Source organism: Brienomyrus brachyistius, chromosome 24 (assembly GCF_023856365.1).
Source record: "Brienomyrus brachyistius isolate T26 chromosome 24, BBRACH_0.4, whole genome shotgun sequence".
NCBI classification, from domain to species: Eukaryota; Metazoa; Chordata; class Actinopteri; order Osteoglossiformes; family Mormyridae; genus Brienomyrus; species Brienomyrus brachyistius.
The window spans coordinates 5,140,690-5,159,211 of NC_064556.1; the positions used below are offsets into that span (position 1 = coordinate 5,140,690).

Sequence of the window (18,522 nt, forward strand, 5' to 3'; positions counted from 1 at the left end):
CACTAAGTTAAATGTAAACAAGAGGCAAATTGCTCATGCGTTAGATTTAAGCTTGAAACACATTTTCTATACTTATCTAACATCAGTATTCAAGGCAAATATGCACCGTTTCGCCTCATTTTTATGCAAGCCTTTTTTAATCGAGTTTTTATATAATCAAGCAGCAGCGATGCGAACAAAGCATTGACGTCACTAATAAGACAAAACTCATACAGTACTAACTTCAAATTTCAAGATACTTGGCAGTTGAAGATAGCATTCAATTTCCTTACGGCAATCATATTATTATACAGAATTATACAAAGCCATTGTTAGTAATCGGTTAGCAGAGCTCATACGTATCACACTTGAGTGGCTTCCTGGATATCAGGTCAAGCCTATCTTTCAGGGAAGTGAAGTTTCTTTATAACAAACTTTCAAAGCGTTTTTGCAACGTTAAATCCACAGCATCAATAAAACATTGAAACGTCCACTTCAAACTCACCATATTAATATAGGCGTATGTTGGACCCCCACCGCCCCCCAACTCTAATCATGGACTATTTACAACCAATAAACGTGACAATTTGACTCCATTCTCAGCGAATCGCCATGTTTATTCTATTGCACAATCTGCAATGTACTGTCACTATTTTCACCCAGTAAAACACCAGCAAAGTGTTAAGCATATGCTAGAACCAAACTAACGATTCACTTAACGCCTGCCTCTAAAGTGAATAGTTAGTGGTTACTGCTTTATCCAGTAACGAGAATAAGGTACCCACTACTCACAGGAAGCCAAACATTTTAATGCTATTTTATACATTTAAATCTAATCTGAAATCCCCAAATCGTCATAGTAATGGCAGCTCGCTAAAATGGTAGTGTCTACATCACAAAGTTAATCCGCTTACCTCTGCGGTCCTTCTTTTAGGCCCGAAACATCTCTAGCTAGCTAAAGGAAAGCCTTTCTCCTTTGTCTTTTTTTGCACTTTTCAGCTTATAAAAACACGTTTTTTGAAAAAATCTACCCGCGGGCTGCGACGATTAATTAGATAAACGGGCCTATTTCCCAAACAAAATGCGTAAAACCCGACTCTCCCCCTGGCTACTGCAGACTCCGTCGCCGGCATGAAAAGTGTCGTCTACATCTTTCTCAATCCGTTTTTTTTCCTTTCCACCCATCCATCCATCCATCCATCTTCTCTCGGATCGAGGGGGCTGATCGTTCAGTACATCCTAAGCGGGGGACACCAGCCAGGCGCACCGACCTCGGCTCCTAAACCGCGTCATGTGACGGTGACGCCGGCCAGGCGAAAATGGCTCGCTGGCGCAGGTTAGAGCGGAACGGCGTCGCCGCGACGTCGCAGGAAGGGGGACGTGCGGCGTGCGGGCAGGCAGCGAGGCAGCCAGTAAATGCCGGTTTTATTTATGTTTTGAGTATTTTGTGGCGATCCTCTATCCCTTTCTCTGCTGAGCTAACGATGGTGCGTCTCAGGTTTTTATTCGTTGCAAAGCTGTGCATTAGGGTGGCTTAGAATGACGATGCATTAGTTAGTAACCCAGGAACAAAGTGACTAAAATGGCAACATTGGTAAGAAGAGACAGTCATTTAGAAAGATTTAAAAACAGACATGTGTCAGTTAAGAAAACGACCTGTGGTTTGGCACTAAGATGGAGAGTGGGGTGGGGGTATTTTACAGACTGAAATGTGAAATGGATTAATTGTCAGAGACTAGAGAAACAATATTACAATTGTATGAGCAAAGAGTGCCGCGAGCTAAGAATTTGCAGATTAGGCGTACTAGTGAATCCCTAGTGTAAACAAGGAATTCATTGTGCTTTGTTTTTAGGTTATTTTTTCATTTCATTTTTCCATTTAATCCCTGACAAACTGTTATCTTACGTTTGACTGCAGTTTTTGAAACTGCGTGGCATGTTTTTTTTAAGTAATGACGAATGTCCGAATTCAGGCCAAAGTATCTTCCCCCAACAAATTGAATTTAAAGTGGGCAAAACTTTTTTGCATAGGCAAAATAAAAGGAAAGTATGTTTTTCCATATTCCCAAATCGTGGCAGGCCGCTGGCACGAACTGAGCTGTAACAGGAGTAATCTGAAATAATAATTTACAGAAATGGAAAGAAGTACAGTGCCCAGTTAGTCCGAACTGACTCATTACAGAAATAATTTAGTTAGTATAATTTTACATTTGTTCCCAGTTCTCTCAATAAGCGAGTCTTGATTTTGGTAAAGAATGATCTTGGAATTGTGCACATCTAAATATTTAAAGTATATATAAAATGCCACCACAATTGTGAAATACATTAAATTTAAGATTGACGAGAGAGAAATCCCGCATAGAAATTGACCCCTTTTGAGAAGTTGTTATCCAATAAACATATTTTATATCATTCGTTTAGATATGTGTCAAATATAACGACATGCCCATTTTTAAGTATTTAAGTATACTGTTTTTGGTTTTACTCATCGTGACAGTTAAAAAAAAATCTCAACTTCACTTTGAGGAAAAATTGGTTACCTCATTGTTGCCTTTCTGTTTTCTCACATAAACAACTTCCTTGTGTCAAGATATCTAATTTTCCTGTCATTTTACATCAGTGAAAATATACATAAAAGACATGTTATTAGCTTCGCTTTTTACATTTTCGGATGATTGAATTAATTTATACCGGCAACGTTGTGAGGCTCCAAGGATGCGCGCGCTCACAAGCCCGTCATTCTCTACGTCATTCACCGCGCGACGCGGTCCTCGAGACGCCGAAAACTCAACATGGCGACCCCCATGCATAGGATTATCGCGCGGAGACAGGCGTAGGTTTTGGAAATTATTCGTTTTTCACCGTCAAAAATAAATTCAGCTCTTTCCTTTATATCTTAATTTGGAAACCAAATGCATACATTTGCGAGGTGTGTCTGTAAATTCGTGGGCTGAATAGTTGTGAACGTAGCTTGGTTTCGGTCGTCTAATTTACTCGCCCCCCTGCTACCAGGATAATATGTCGTGTTAGATTTTTCACGACAAACTGTCCGCTGATTAAATGTTTATCTTCAGATTTATCTATCGACAATATAATGATTGTTCTTTTTCAATAGGGAGGCAAACAAACAACATGTTCGATGTCAAAAATGCTTGGAATTCGGCCACTGGACATACGAATGTACTGGGAAAAGGAAGTACCTCCATAGACCTACAAGGACAGCAGAGATGAAGAAGAAACTTAAAGAGAGCGAGAAAATGCTTCCCATCACGGCAGGGTAAGTGTTTATCCACTAATGCTTAAGGAACGACAGACGTGTCACCAGACCAGCCTATTTTTCTGAGGGCGTGAACTCATTTTAAGTGACAGAAATACCATATTATGACCCCTGGTGCAAACATGTTAACTTGAATTTTTGAAATGTTGCTTCTTTGGGCTTCCACTAACTATACCACAAACATGGAAAATATGTTACATTATATGAAGGATAGATATTTTATAGAAGATACATTTGCTGTGTTATGTATTCAGGTTTTGTGTGTTTGATGCTATTTGGTTAAAGTTCAGTAACGCTCTTTATTTATAGACCAGGAACAGAAGGCTCAAATGAGAAAGTGAAAAAGAAAAGGTAATGACTAATACCTGCCTTGCTATAAATTTCCTTCCTGCATGGTTCCATGCGGTTGAATGCAGTATGATGTACATGCTCTGCTTATTTTAGGTCAAAGGAGTTGAGTGGCTCCAGCAGTGGGGACTCTGGCAGCTCCTCCGGCAACGACTCTGACAGCAGCAACTCCAGCTCGTCGTCGGACAGCAGCAGTGACAGCAGCAGCGACAGCAGCAGCGATAGTGAGGACAGCACCAGCTCTTCCTCCTCCAGCAGCTCCAGCTCTGACTCTGAATCGTCCTCCAGCAGCAGTAGTTCTGCCGAAAGCCCACCCAAGAAGAGGAAGAAGAAGAAATAGGAGGAATGGGCTGCATTGTGATCTAGGAGTAGAATTTCAGGCTTCCTGTAACATTACGCCAGGACCATTCTCCCTATAAAACATGTAGGAAGGCCTTGTGGGATATTGGTGGTGTTCTGTGGGCAAAAAAAAATCAGTTATCTGTTAAAATATCATAGGGATGCAAGTTGTAATTTCTAAAAATTCGAACACATTGCAGACTTTCTCTTATTGTCAATGCAAACTTTGGATTTCAGGTCTAAATATTAAGTCACACATAATCATTCAGTTGATTAGTTAGAGCATTTGCATGAAACTTTTCTGAAAGATATGTAAAATATTGTAAGGACTTTTAGTGTTACCGGAAAAACAGAGAGGGGATTTGGATTTCTACATTTTACATTGCGACAAGTCATTGATACTGAGAAATGAAATTGTCTTTTAAGTATAACATTGTAGAGGCAATTATGATGTGCAAACCCTCTAAGTTAATATGTTGATAGCAGGTTCAGCATCCAGAATTTGTCTCTGTGGACAGTTCTATCTACAGATTGTTCAGATCTGTGGACATCAGAGATAATCCTTGGTAATGAAAGATATTAAATTACATTGTGACTTCATTTGGTGGAATGAAAATCTGTGTATAGGCCCCCATTTTCCCGGGACCCTGGCTTGACGTGACCTTATTTAGCAAATATGTTTCACGGTACCACTTGCCCTTGGTTAACTGGATATGAAAAATATGCTTTAAGCAGTGTCATAGTGGAGTTTTTCCTTCATGCATATTGACTCCAGATTAGGTAAAATCATAACTTCATTATCTCTTTTGTATAGTAATCCTCACCAGTTTTGGGTATGTGTTTTTTGAAGAAAGCTATTGTTTTTATTTTTATAATGCAAAAATAAAAAGTATAGACAACTGTATAACGGTATTTCTGTAGTGTTTGGAGATTTGAACCCAATACTTAAAAAAAAAATCATTAAACAGTTGTACTATTACAAATAATGAATGACAGCTATATACAAATTGCTTGGAGCGTTTTTGGAGTTGTGCCAATTTTGGCATTAAGATTTGATCATTTGAGAAAAGATAGTTGGTAGTTCTTGGATGTATTGTATTGACGTGGAATTTTAACAGAATGAATACCTCACCCCTGCGATGGGCTGGCCCCTCCCTGTTCCCTGCCTCGTGCCCATTGCTTCCGGGATAGGCTCCGGACCCCCCGCGACCCAGTAGGATAAGCGGTTTGGAAAATGGATGGATGTATACCTCACACCTGGGGCGTCAGAAGCATTTTGAATGGGGGGGGGGGGAAACACTGGCATAAAACTAATATTTTACGTTAAATGTGGGGGCGGGGGGGGGGGGCAAGTAAATAATTATGAAATGTGAGGGAACACGTTCCCCTCAGATTAAATGGCGACGACGCCCATGCCTCACACATTTGTAACACCATTGTGTATTTGGCATACGTGCGTTTTTATCCTGTTAGCGCACTTTCCCCCAGCTGTCGTCAACTCTGCGGAAATTTCCAAAGGATTGTTGCCGGCGTGCTTACCTAACACCTACCACAACATACACACCCATTAAATTATGTTTTTACGGCAATGTTGTCCTGTAATGTGGGGCATTCGGCTGAAGGACGATTTTGTGATTGCTGTCACCAGATTTATACAATCATGTGTTACAGCCATATGTATGATGTTTCAAAATTACCACCATTCAAAAACTTGTTCTTTATTAGATGCTATGTAACAACTGACTGCTCGTGTTGGTTGGGCATGTATGGGCTATGGAGAGTTCGTGTGTGTGGCATGACACTAACTTATGTGCTTCTGCGAAAATAAGATAATGCATAACTACGAGCTGCAGACAGTTCAATGCTCACTGTGCACCTTGCCCACCGCCGAACAATGAGACACGCCCCTATCGGCGTCGCGTCACAGCACGAGCGCACAGTACTTTGCGCAAAAGAATGCATAGGCCAGCATATAGACTTCCTTATTTGCCCCAAAGCTATATCCAGCTGCACTTCGCTGCTTGTCTTATAGTTTATGCTACGGACCAGAATCAAACCACATGCATAATATTTAAAAGGCCTATTAAAAATTAAACCACGCGGCGCTCCGAACAATAGCCGATTTGTCTCATTCTTAAGTGCTGTTTTTTAATGTAACATGTTATTCCAAATGTGATATATATATACACTTTATAGTGTAATGTGTTAAAAATATCACATATTATGAATATCCAAACTCCTAGAGGCACGTTGTGCCCAGCAAAGCCTCCAGATTAGTCACACGCCCTTTAAACGGCTGTGGAAAAGTCGAGAGCAATCTAGAACAGATGAGATCTCGCGAGAGCGGGGTTTTCACATCGTGAACCCGTGCTGGTTAGCTCGCTCATTTCTAGCCGGTTCACACTTCCATACCAGGCAGAAAGCCGAGTGGATGATGATTTGAAACATTTTTTATTCATATATCTCGTTGGGGTTTCCTTAATTTATACACTCGGTCCTTCGTTATTTTATATCACAGAACGATATTTTCTTCTCCATCGAGACAATCCACAGTGGAAGATGTCAGTGGTAGGATTTGATGTCGGATTTCAGAGCTGCTATGTTGCTGTAGCCCGAGCCGGGGGAATAGAAACCATTGCAAACGAGTACAGCGACCGGTCCACACCGTAAGTACAAAGAAATCGTCTCCTCAGTGTCATTTTCACTTTTGGGTTTTTAATCAGTCGGACTCGTCTTTGTAACAAGTAACATCAGTGGCTATTATGAAGTGATATTTCGCGGGTTTATGAGTTCGGTAAACAATATCTTACGACGAGCACATGTGGACGGACTACAGAGTCAGTATGAGCCGACATTACTTTGCGACATTCCGCCGCACGTCGAGACGCGGCCGTCAAATTGTCCCCTCTGGTCCAAAGTAAAAAATGGAGTGGAGGGGCCAGCTAACTTGTATGCGGGTGTGTGTGTTTTTTTTTTTTTGCCGATTACACGGCTGCTTATTATTGTACAGTGATGCAGTTAGCCGGAGAGCTAGTTGTCAGAGTGACGGGCGGTGACGTCAGAGCGGCGTGCCGCGCGGCGGCCCGCAGATGGAATGTTCTAGCGACGTGCACCGGAAGAGCCGCACTCTGAACCGGCCCCCCAAATTCGGGGGCTACCCCCCTGGCCAGCGCTATGATGGATGGATAGATAGATAGCGGATAGTGGTCTCGTCATCCACGTCGCATGCTGAGCAATAGATCAGTCATTTTATTGGCTTTGCTGACATTCGCGACTCGGGGGAGGGGGGTCCTACATACTACATTCAACATTCAACGAAATTCAAGCGAGATTCACGATTTTCTACGAATTGTAATTCACCAATAACTATATTGCAATAATGATCGCATACGTCTGAATGGGGAAAATTGACCCGAAGCAAAGAATAGCTTTTGCTAATCTTTAATAATCTTCCAGTGTGCGAGATTTCAAATAGACGTGACCGCGGCTCATTAACCAGATACCACTTACAAATCTGCGAATAAAAATCACAGTAATCTTATTTTTTCTTCTGTCATTTTTTTTTCCATTCTGGATAAATGACTTCTATGAAGTAGTTTGAAAACTATAAGCTGCTATTGCTGTCTACACTGAACTGAGTGCAGCCAGGATTCGACATGTTGTAAATGGAATTTTGCATGCCCTTATGCTAGCTGTTCTGATTTGCTCATTAGCTCCATACACCAGGTTGCAAACCCTTTACCGCCAGTGTTTCTACAGGTTTTTTTTTATTATTTTATTATTTTTTTTTTTAAATAGAAACCAAGGGTTGACATTTATTCTGAAATCTTTGTCAGGTCATGTGTGTCCTTTGGATCCCGGAATCGCTCTATTGGAGCTGCTGCCAAAAGCCAGGTACACTTTTAGTTTCCTGATAATATCTTCTGCTGGTAGTAATCTGTCATAATACAGTCCTGTAAGGCAGTGTTTCCTAAGCCAGTCCTCAGGGATTCACAGACGGTCCGCGTTTTTGCTCCCTCCCAACTCCTTGCCAGGCAGTCTGTGGGTCCCCACGGTCCGAATAGAGGAACGCTGCTCTAAGCAAGCGAAAGGGGGTTCCCTCCTTCTGGTGCCTCACAGGCCTGTACTTATGCAGGCTTCCTAGCTGTTTGTTAGTGGTTTAAATTTGAACACAGCAGGACACCAATTTGAGTTGTTACAAGAATGATTATTGATAACTATGAAATAAACGGTTTAATTGCTTAAGTAGAATTAAAAAAAAACAGCATGAACATCATAACTCGCCTTGATTAAAAGTAGTATGCAGGATTGCCAATTCATCTACATCGTTTTAGTGTATAACCTCCTAAAATGTATTTATTTATTTACCTCTTCACTCACCAGATTGTCACAAATTATAAGAACACGGTCCAAGGTTTCAAGAAATTCCATGGCAGGGCGTATTCTGATCCCTTCATACAGTCCTGCAAATCCAGCCTTGTCTACGATCTCGTCCAGATGCCCACAGGGACAACTGGCATTAAGGTAATTGGTACAACATTTGGATTGAATCCATACACATTTAAGCAGTGCTTTAATTTGTTTTGCTTTTGTATTTTCACTTTTTGTAAGAAAATTGGGGTTAGCGATACGGAATTGAAATATTGTGCATGCCGTGCAAAACGAGAGCGCAAATGACCTGACTTGTTCTGCCCTGAAGGTTATGTACATGGAGGAGGAGAAAGTTTTCAGTATTGAGCAAGTGACTGCCATGTTGCTGACCAAACTTAAGGAGACGGCTGAGAGTGCGCTGAAGAAGCCTGTGGCCGACTGTGTCATTTCTGTAGGTTTTATACATTAATAGTGTTTCCTAGCTCAGGTAATAGATTAGTGCAGTGTTTCCCAACCCAGTCCTTGGAGAACACTGGACAGTCCATGTTTTTGCTTCCTCTCAGCTCCCAGCATGCCCGTACCAGGTATTCGGTGCTCCTGATTGGCTGGGAGCTGGGAGGGAGCAAAAACGTGGACAGTCCGGGGTTCCCCCAAGGACTGGGTGGGGAAACACTACATTAGTGGCTTATAACATCAGTTTTTTGGTTGAAGTGAATAGCCCCCCCTTTGTCATTACTGTGTGATTTATGATTCCAGTAACTTTAATCTTGTTTTAAAAAAATAACAGTGCATTATGTGTATTACGTGTACTGACACTTTATACTATATATTTTGTTAACCTTCATCTGGGGTTCCCCTATAGTAAATTAATACTCTGGAACCTAAACCCGCTAGTGATGAATCTTAAGGTATTTGGGGACTGGACACTAGTGCCATGTAGTGATATGTCATTCAGGGGCGTCAAAACTGATGTGTCTGTGCCTCACGGCCAGGTTCCGTGCTACTACACCGATGCTGAACGGAGATCCGTAGTGGATGCTGCACAGATTGCTGGACTCAACTGCCTACGACTTATGAATGAGACAACAGCAGGTAAACCAGACCCGGTGCCGTGGTGGATTTAAAGGGAAATGTATGAAAATAAAATGCTTTTCAGATAACTCGTAGTTCTATTTATCCATCGAGATTGTTGTGATGTGGGTTGCTTAGTTTTGCAGATATCTGTCGTTAGAAATGTCTGCCTTCTCACGAAAATTCACAGACCTTGTAGTGAGCGGCTTCATGTAGGAACTATTTTCTTTATACCAAACTCCTCACTGCAACCGTATCGCCCGTGACAACGTGACACATCAGTTGTCCTCCTTGGCTGAGCTCTAACTTTAGCTAGGTCAGTGGTGCTGGTAAGTGGTGTCAGTTATCAATGTCGGACTACGAGGTAGACGGTGAGAGCTCTCTCGCTCAACTGTATTTACCTGAACCAGAGTATACAGGCTAAAATTAGAGCTCGGCCAACGAGCAAGCCTTTGATGTTTATATCCGGTCACGTTGTCAGTGCCGGATCTAGATGGATACCTAGTAGTACAGGCTTTCTGAAATTTTATTTTATTTTTGGGGTGAACTGTCCCATTAAAGTGGAACGTCTTTAATCCCCGCAGTCCTTTGGAATCTGGGCCTGGGGGGTGTTTAACGAAGCAGGATTTCTCGATTACTTGGATTTAACTTAGATTAAAGTCACGATTGTCCAATAGAAATGCTCCTTACCTACATTCTTATTGGACAATCGTGAGTTCTAGCTAAGTTTAAAACCCAGCTAAGTGAGAAATCCTGCCTTGTGGAATACCCCCCCCCTGGTCTGCTTGAGGAGATGAAAGACTATCTTTTGTCAAGGCGTTTATGTTTCTGGATTTCTCCCGCAGTGGCCCTGGCTTATGGGATTTATAAGCAGGATCTTCCTGCTCCTGAAGAGAAGCCACGGACAGTGGTGTTCGTGGACCTCGGCCACTCCGCGTACCAGGTGTCGGCATGCGCGTTCAATAAGGGAAAGCTCAAGGTAGGCCGGTTGGTGGCTCGGCCGTGGTGCTCCCAGAGAATGGACATTCATCGCGGCAGTTGTCCCTCGATACTTTGCTTGTGTGTTCCAGGTGCTCGCTACAGCGTTTGACCCACAGCTGGGTGGGAAGGATTTTGACGAGATGCTGGTGAATCACTTCTGTGAAGAGTTTGCTAAGAAGTATAAGCTTGATGTCAAGTCCAAGCCTAGGGCATTGGTCCGGCTTTACCAGGAGTGTGAGAAGCTCAAGAAACTGATGAGTGCCAATTCCTCCGACCTGCCCCTCAACATCGAGTGCTTCATGAATGACATAGACGTCTCTGGGGTTCTTAATAGGTAAGCAGATTGCGTTAAGGTTGCATAACGGGAAATTAATATTGCGTGGTATCGAAATCTCTGTGTCGAAAGTATGGTACCTTTCTGCTTTTAACCCACTGCGTTGTTTCAACAGAGGTCAGTTTGAGGATTTGTGTGGCGATATTTTGTCCAGAGTTGAGGCTCCCCTGCGGAGCATCTTGGAGCAAGCGAGTAAGTACCCGGTGGTTCCTAGTGTGTCTCATTGACGTTTTAATGTTCCTTGAGTAGGACAAATACTTGGCAGATGTAGGGAGTATTGATCGGCCTTTCTGGATTCATCAGAGCTGAAGAAGGAAGACATTTATGCTGTTGAGATTGTGGGCGGAGCCTCAAGGACCCCTGCTGTCAAAGAGAGGGTCAGCAAGTTCTTTGGGAAAGAGCTGAGCACCACCCTGAATTCAGACGAGGCTGTAACCAGAGGCTGCGCCCTTCAGGTCCGTCTTTGCTTTAAACCGTACCCTTAAGGGGTCTGCACCCAGGTCCTACCTACCGGTTCTTGAAAAAAATTACTTTCTTGAAGATTATTGGGTAAAAGTTCACATTTTTGATTAGTTTGCTTGTCGGGAGCCATATTTTACTATGATACGTCTGGTGAGTCAGATTGGGGTTTTTTTTTAGAACGTTTATTTTATTCTCCAGTGTGCCATCCTGTCCCCTGCATTCAAAGTGCGCGAGTTCTCCATCACAGATGTGGTTCCTTACCCCATTTCCCTGAAGTGGAACTCGGCAGCAGAGGAGGGCTTGAGGTACGACCGTTGTTTCTGCTGGTAACTGATCGGTTATCTAATCCAAGGCATTGGTGATTTGCTCAGGAAGCACAATCTCCGTCCCACTGTCCCCAATTATTCAGTTGGTCAAGGCCAGTAACAGGCTGTATCACGTTAATTACCTGTCAATCTTACAAGGCTCTAATAAAATGAGCTTGCTTAAGTATTTTCCAAGGAGATGGTAAACGGAGCAGTCTCTCTCCTCACTCTTTTCCACTCGAACAACAAAAAACAACATAAAAATAGCTAGCATTTTAAAATTCATATTTTACCTCTATTACCTCTATTGACGGAGAGGGATGGAAGATTGAGCTTAGCTTGGGATAGGGAGAGAAGAGGAAGCAAGGAGAGGAACGTATGCAGGCAGAGGAACGTATGCAGGCAGAGGAACGTATGCAGGCAGAGGAACGTATGCAGGCAGAGGAACGTATGCAGGCAGAGGAACGTATGCAGGCAGAGGAACGTATGCAGGCAGAGGAACGTATGCAGGCAGAGGAACGTATGCAGGCAGAGGAACGTATGCAGGCAGAGGAACGTATGCAGGGAGAGGAACGTATGCAGGGAGAGGAACGTATGCAGGGAGAGGAACGTATGCAGGCAGAGGAACGTATGCAGGCAGAGGGAGCAGAACTGGAGGGGAGAGGGCAGAGGAAATTATGCATGACCATGCCGGCCTGTTGCGCTCTTTCCTTCACTAGCATGTCCTTCCTGCTGAATCCGTAGACGCCCATTTTTTGACCTGTGCCTCTTTCAGTGATTGCGAGGTGTTCCCAAAGAACCATGCGGCACCGTTCTCCAAAGTGCTGACGTTTTATCGCAAGGAGCCTTTCACTTTGGAGGCCTATTACAGCTCCCCGAAGGAGCTGCCCTACCCAGATCCCACCATAGGTATGGAAAGGCCTGTTTGTATTTCCGTGTGTGTTTTAAGTGCCTGTCTGTTTTGCTCATCAGTGGTGTGGTGGACTGAACGGAGGCTAGAAGGTGTCCTAACCTTAAGTGGCTGTGATGATCTTATGCAGAAATGACAGCTTCTTAGTTGTTCCTTGATTGAACCACTTAGGCAACACCTAAACCAAACCTAACCGGGCCCCAGGGCAGATCTTGGTGGTAGAAAGGCAAGAATGTTCAGATCATTCAGTTTGAGGGCGCACCTTCTCAGCTGGTCGGAAGCGATGGCAAGTAGTGACAGCCAAGCTTGCGAGAGTGTAATGAAATTTGGGTTCTGGAGCTGTTCCAGGCCGTCGTGGTATGAGGATTTGCGATTGGAGCACTGGTGCACCTTTTAAACTCTTTTTTTTGTCATCCGGCACAACCATTTGGTATGGATGAGTAAGCTGCTATCTTTATTGTCACGTCTCTGACTATGGGGGGCGGTATTAAATTATTATTTTTTCCCTCTTCCGTGATGCGTAGGTCAGTTTATGATCCAGAAAGTGGTGCCTCAGGCTTCCGGCGAGAGCTCCAAGGTGAAGGTGAAGGTTCGGGTCAACATCCACGGGGTCTTCAGCGTGTCCAGCGCCTCCCTGGTAGAGGTGCAGAAGTCGGCTGAGGTGGAGGAGCCCATGGAGACGGAGCAGGCCGCGAAAGAAGACGAGGTTCGGGCATTTTTCCGATGCATCCATAAAGCACACAATAGCACAAGCTCTCGTGTAATTTTGCTGCCCAGCCTAACAATAGAATAGGCCAGTGATTCAGGAAGCCGGTTTTGGAAGCCTTGTCCAAGAAAATAATGTGTCGTTGTGGCCTTTTCTGAGTTTTATGTACGTTGCACCAGATGAGCAGTCAAGGAGTCATTTTGGAAAAGACGTGTTATTCAATCTGCCCTTTTCTTTAGAACAAGATGCAAGTTGACCAAGACGAGCACAAAGCTGAAGGCGACGGACAGAAAGAAAACGCAGAGAAAAAGTCCGAGTCAGAGGAGATGGAGGTTTAGGAATCGTTCAGTTTTGTTTCTTAACATTGTGCAGTTTTTGCCTTATTAGCATTCGTTACGTTAATCTAAGCCTCGTTCCATGCCTGGGGAACCGTTCTGTAATGTAAATGCAGAGTTAGCCGTACTTACAAACAGACTGCCATGTAGTCTGTTATATTAAATTTGGGTTAAATCAAGTGGTTCGTAATAAGGAACGCGCGCACTACTTTGTGACGCTCATGAAAACATCACATGGCTTCAGCGGTTTTTTGGCAGGATTCCTTGAAGTATTGAACAGAACCCTTCGCTAAATTAAGATCGTGCTTGCAACGTACCTGTTGGTTTTACATGTTTTAGTGTATTTAAGTGTTATGTCCATAGAAAGGTAAAATATACTCTATATACAAAGACAAACATTTCATTAACGCTGAATAAATTTAATCATATGTACCAGTTCTGGCTTGCCTACAAATTCGACTTCAAGGCACATTTGGGGAACGGATGTCATTTGTAACCTGGGGACTGCCTGTATTCTCCTTGGGATATAATGGAAACCTTGATGTGTTTTTATTTAATCTTTATTACTCCTTTGGTTGTGTAAAATTGGATCAGTAGTGGATTATAACTTGATGCATCCATCCATCCATCGACCTGTTGGCTTATCCCAGTCTTGGAGCAGCATAGAGCGTAAAGTCGATTTATTCTGATTGTGTGTGTGTGTGTGTGTTTGTTTTGTTTTTTATCAGACTTCCTCTGAAGACAACAAACAGGAAAAGAAGAATGATCAGCCTCCGCAGGCAAAGAAGCCCAAAGTTAAAACAAAGACCGTTGATCTTCCCATTGAGAACAGTCTTCAGTGGCAGCTTGCGAACGACATGCTCAATCTCTTCGTGGAGAATGAGGTACTGCAAATGTATACTGTAACCCGCCCATATATATTTCTTGGTTTGTCAGTAGTAGTGGCATGTGTGCTCACTTGAAATCGGGTGGAAAGTTCAGGTCCAGAAATTAGAAATCCAGACCAGGATTTTGTTTCAGCCAACTAGTTGAGTGTCCTGTGACTGTGATTCTTTACGCCGAAGTGGTTGGTTGAAACGAAACTTCAGTCTGGATTTGTACTTTCTGAATCTGAACTTTCCACCTCTGCTTGAAATGACCCAAAACGTAGACGTGTTAAGATAACGCATGGGTTTTATTTTTGTAAATTTTGGTTGCATAAGTATTGTTGAAGCGTTACTGTGTTTATCACTTGGAGGGCAATTGCATTCTTTGCAAAACTGTGATGAGTAAGTCAAGGGAGGTTTAAAAATAGTGTGCTTTTTTATGTGTCTGCAGGGCAAAATGATAATGCAGGACAAGCTGGAGAAGGAGAGGAACGACGCAAAGAACTGCGTGGAGGAGTATGTGTATGAGATGAGGGACAAGCTCCATGGAGCGCTGGAGAAGTTCGTCAGCGAGGAGGTGAGAGTCCTGCTCCGTTGATGACTTAAGGGTAGCACGTCGGCAGTCTGTGTCACACGCCCTCATGCGACGCTGTGTGTGATGCTGATCTGATCCAATGCAGGAACGGGATACATTCTCCTTAAAGCTCGAGGATACGGAGAACTGGCTATATGAAGACGGGGAAGACCAGCAGAAACAAGTGTACATTGATAAACTAGGTGAACTGAAGGTAGAGTTTCAAAGTCCTCTTGCTTTGCAATGTGGTTTCCATGTGATGGTACCTCGGCTAAGTTCGGAAAGTGCCTTGGGGCTGTATGGTTGGCCAGAGATATGGCTGTGTAGTTTTATTAGTAGGGAAAACCGAGTCATCTTCGTACCGGTCAACCGAGCAACATCGACCTGCTCAGCAGCTATGGGGAAATACCGTTGGTGAGCGTCACTGACATTGAGCATGAACATTTTGTCCTCTGTGCAGAAACTTGGCCAGCCAATCCAAGAGAGGTTCTTGGAATCCGAGGAGAGACCAAAAGCCTTTGAGGAGCTCGGGAAACAAATCCAGCAATACATGAAATTCGTGGAGGCTTTCAAAACCAAGGTGACGTGTGAATGGCCTTTGTCTTCTTTTAAAATACGGCGTTTCCTGGGGTCTGCAGCCGTTTGACTGAGCTCTCGTTCGGCAGGATGAGCAGTATGACCACCTGGACGAGGAGGAAGTCGGCAAAGTCGACAAATTGGTGAACGAGGCCATGATCTGGATGAATAACAAAATGAACGAGCAGAACAAACAGTCCCTGATGGTCGATCCTGTAATAAAGTACAAGGATATCCAGGCAAAAACAAAGGTATTGTGCTGTGAAATTACCTCTGTTACAAATGATGCAACAGTCAGTTTGAGAACCGGTGTGACCAGGTCATTTATACAAGGTCGCATTGGAGATACCAGGCGGACCCGCATGTTTTTACTGACAGGTGAAGCAGCTCTATGTCCTGCATGTATCATTCCTTTTGAGTATTAAACACGTTTTGTTGTTTTGTCCTCCTTTTAAGTGGCTTTGGCATATTTACCGATTTCCTGACTTCAACGGGTTTTTCGTAAAGTCAAGCCAGAGGCTTTTAATTTATTGTTTATCGCTGCTATTCTTTTAATGGAAGCAATTTTATACTTTTAATTGCTCGGTCTGTTTTCTCACCATGAATGTAGCCTCGGCTGGGGTTAACCATAAACCTGCCTTAATTCCTAACACAACACCCAATGAAGGCTCACGACGGTTCGATAACGTAACGGAGTTATAACCTACAAGCCAAACAACTTTTAAATGGTCGGCAGTCGTTGAGATTTGACTTTGAGTCTTCGGGATTCTTAGCCTGGCTCGTTTTGGCTTCCACAAATAAAGAAGATGCTAAGGAGATAGACGACGTCAGTCATGCCCTTTACTCAGATTTCTTAATACGACGACTGATTTCCAAAAATTAGATTTATAAAAATTGCAGTATGTCACCTTGCTTACAGTATCATAGTATATTGAGTCGTAACCCCTGTACCATGATACGTTATGGTATCGTCAGATTCTTACCAATACAAGCAGTCCCCATGTTACGAACGATGTCCGTTTCCTTAGTTTCTCTTTAAGTTGAAACTGTAGGTAAGTCGGAAAATTATACAGTTAACAATGATACAGTAACTGTACAAAGCACTGTACGTACTGTACCTTGAGAGAACAGACCGCTGAAGCGGACCAGTTTTTTCACAAATGTTACGAAGTAGCGTGTGCATCCATTATTACGAACTATTGTGTTTAACCCAATTTTGTAATGTAATAGGCTTTATGGCAGTTCGTCCGTAAGTACGAGTTGTCCGTAAGTACGAGTTGTCCGTAAGTACGAGTTGTCCGTAAGTACGAGTTGTCCGTAAGTACGAGTTGTCCGTAAGTACGACATTCTTAACCCGAGGACTGCCTGTACGCAGCCCTTTAATCGCACCTTTTTTTTTTTGCTAACAAAGGGCTTATCGTAGACACGGTGAAGCTTCCCCGTCTGTGACCATGTGCTCCCTCCCACCAACAGGAGCTAGTTTCCGCCTGCAACCCCATCGTAACAAAACCCAAGCCCAAAGTGGAGCCGCCCAAAGAGGAGAAGGCGCAGGAGCAGAACGGACCGGTGAACGGACAGGACAAGCCTCAGGGGGAGGCCGACGCCGCCGGCCCCGAGACGGGCACGACGGAGAGCGCCGGCCGGCCCACCGCCGACTCCACAGATGGCAAGCTGCCCGAGATGGATATCGACTAACGGCTGCTCGGGCTTGCGGACCCTTTCCTGTATGCTGACGTGTTAAGATGATCGCCCTCTGACCATTACAGGCTGTTTGACATGTCCCAAAAAGTGCTCGGTCTGCCTTTGACACCTGTCTGAATGAACCGAACGCGTATCGTTCGACCTGTTGTGAGGGTAAGGTCCTAGGTAAGAATTAATAAAAAATTAAAATTGCTCGCTGTTTCAATGGCACATCTCGGTCTTAGGAAACTGTCTGTAGCTCAGTTACTTCATTTCCACTAAGAATGTCAGCCCTAAATGTAAAGAGTAAAATATACTCGGGGGGGTCTTTTTTTCCCCCAAATGTGTTGTGTGGATGGAAATAATGTTCCTGGTTGTCTTTCTTGAAAGATTGTTTATTACAGCGTTTCCCTTTCCCAAGGCACGACTGGTATTTCTGTTGTATTTGCAGAACAAATATATAAAAATTGTTCTCTGCCTTTCAGTCAAGTGTTTTTTTTTTTTTTTTCTTTTTTGATTTTTAAGCACTGAAAATGACGAGCATGATAATTTTGAAAGGGCAGGATTATTTCCGGAACATTATTCAGTATTCCAGTTTTAATAAAGAATCCACTCGAACACTTAAATCAGGGGGACATGGTGAGTGGGGTTCTGAGTTGTTATACAGCAGTGTTGTCCAGCCGGGTCCTCGGGGACCCCTATACAGTCCATAATTTTGCTCCCTCCTATATAGTCCATTTTTTTGCTACCTAAGTGGGAGCTGGGAGGGAGCAAAAATGTGAACTGTCTGGGGGTCCCCGAGGACTGGGATGGGGACACACTGCTGTAGGGGCATAGTCCAGTTTGGCTCTGCCATTGCTACAAGTCACCTATTAACTATCCAGTGGCACTAACTTGTGCACTTATTTGGCAGGTCTTTCTATCTTTACTGCACTCTGACAGCGTATGTAGGGTATTAAACGCAGGAAAGCAGCGAATAGATTGTCGCCTATTAAAGCGGCGTACTTTTATCCGTATGTGTAGATGGTTGTTTCTTTGGAGTGATTGGAGTTTTAAGTACAACCGCAGAGTACAACCTGATTTGCTTGTTTGATTGTACGACATGAATAATAAAATACTCCATTTCTATAATGGGTCCTTTCCCAGTGGAGCTGCGTCTTTGTGGGTGGCCTTCCAGTGACAATACATCAGTGATATTTCTATGCATTGCAAATTACATCATGTACTATTACTAGTAAATTGTGTTCTGTGGTGGTGAATTTCTATCGGTGTGTGTACATGTGCATATATATCTTAAAGGCTTTTTGGAACAATACACTGCACTTTGCACCTCTGGGATAGGCACTGGAGTAACGTTTTAAGGTAAGCTGGGAACTGCATGCTTTGCACTGCACCTTCCACGTCAAGA

General features: G+C 43.4%; 2 protein-coding genes across 4 annotated transcripts; both read left to right on the forward strand.

The window, feature by feature from the left end:
• Nucleotides 1-1,368: 1,368 nt before the first annotated feature.
• Nucleotides 1,369-4,850, forward strand: zcchc10 (zinc finger, CCHC domain containing 10). 3 transcript variants are annotated; one of them, XM_048995460.1, is made up of 4 exons: nt 1,369-1,466; nt 3,095-3,256; nt 3,566-3,607; nt 3,701-4,850. In XM_048995460.1, exons 2-4 carry the CDS (start codon nt 3,207-3,209, stop codon nt 3,942-3,944), a joined length of 336 nt encoding a protein of 111 aa, XP_048851417.1. In that variant the 5' UTR covers nt 1,369-1,466; nt 3,095-3,206; the 3' UTR covers nt 3,945-4,850. The 3 variants fall into 3 exon arrangements, with proteins under 3 accessions (XP_048851417.1, XP_048851415.1, XP_048851416.1); XM_048995458.1 differs by lacking the exon at nt 1,369-1,466 and adding an exon at nt 2,706-2,812; XM_048995459.1 differs by lacking the exon at nt 1,369-1,466 and adding an exon at nt 2,773-2,908.
• A 1,457-nt stretch (nt 4,851-6,307) lies between these two features.
• Nucleotides 6,308-18,262, forward strand: hspa4a (heat shock protein 4a). The gene is made up of 19 exons (XM_048995411.1): nt 6,308-6,609; nt 7,780-7,837; nt 8,327-8,467; nt 8,643-8,765; nt 9,307-9,406; nt 10,231-10,364; nt 10,456-10,700; nt 10,816-10,892; nt 11,004-11,155; nt 11,361-11,467; nt 12,243-12,376; nt 12,902-13,083; nt 13,323-13,415; nt 14,147-14,302; nt 14,736-14,861; nt 14,965-15,072; nt 15,319-15,438; nt 15,524-15,685; nt 16,908-18,262. Exons 1-19 carry the CDS (start codon nt 6,503-6,505, stop codon nt 17,127-17,129), a joined length of 2,547 nt encoding a protein of 848 aa, XP_048851368.1. The 5' UTR covers nt 6,308-6,502; the 3' UTR covers nt 17,130-18,262.
• Nucleotides 18,263-18,522: the final 260 nt, after the last annotated feature.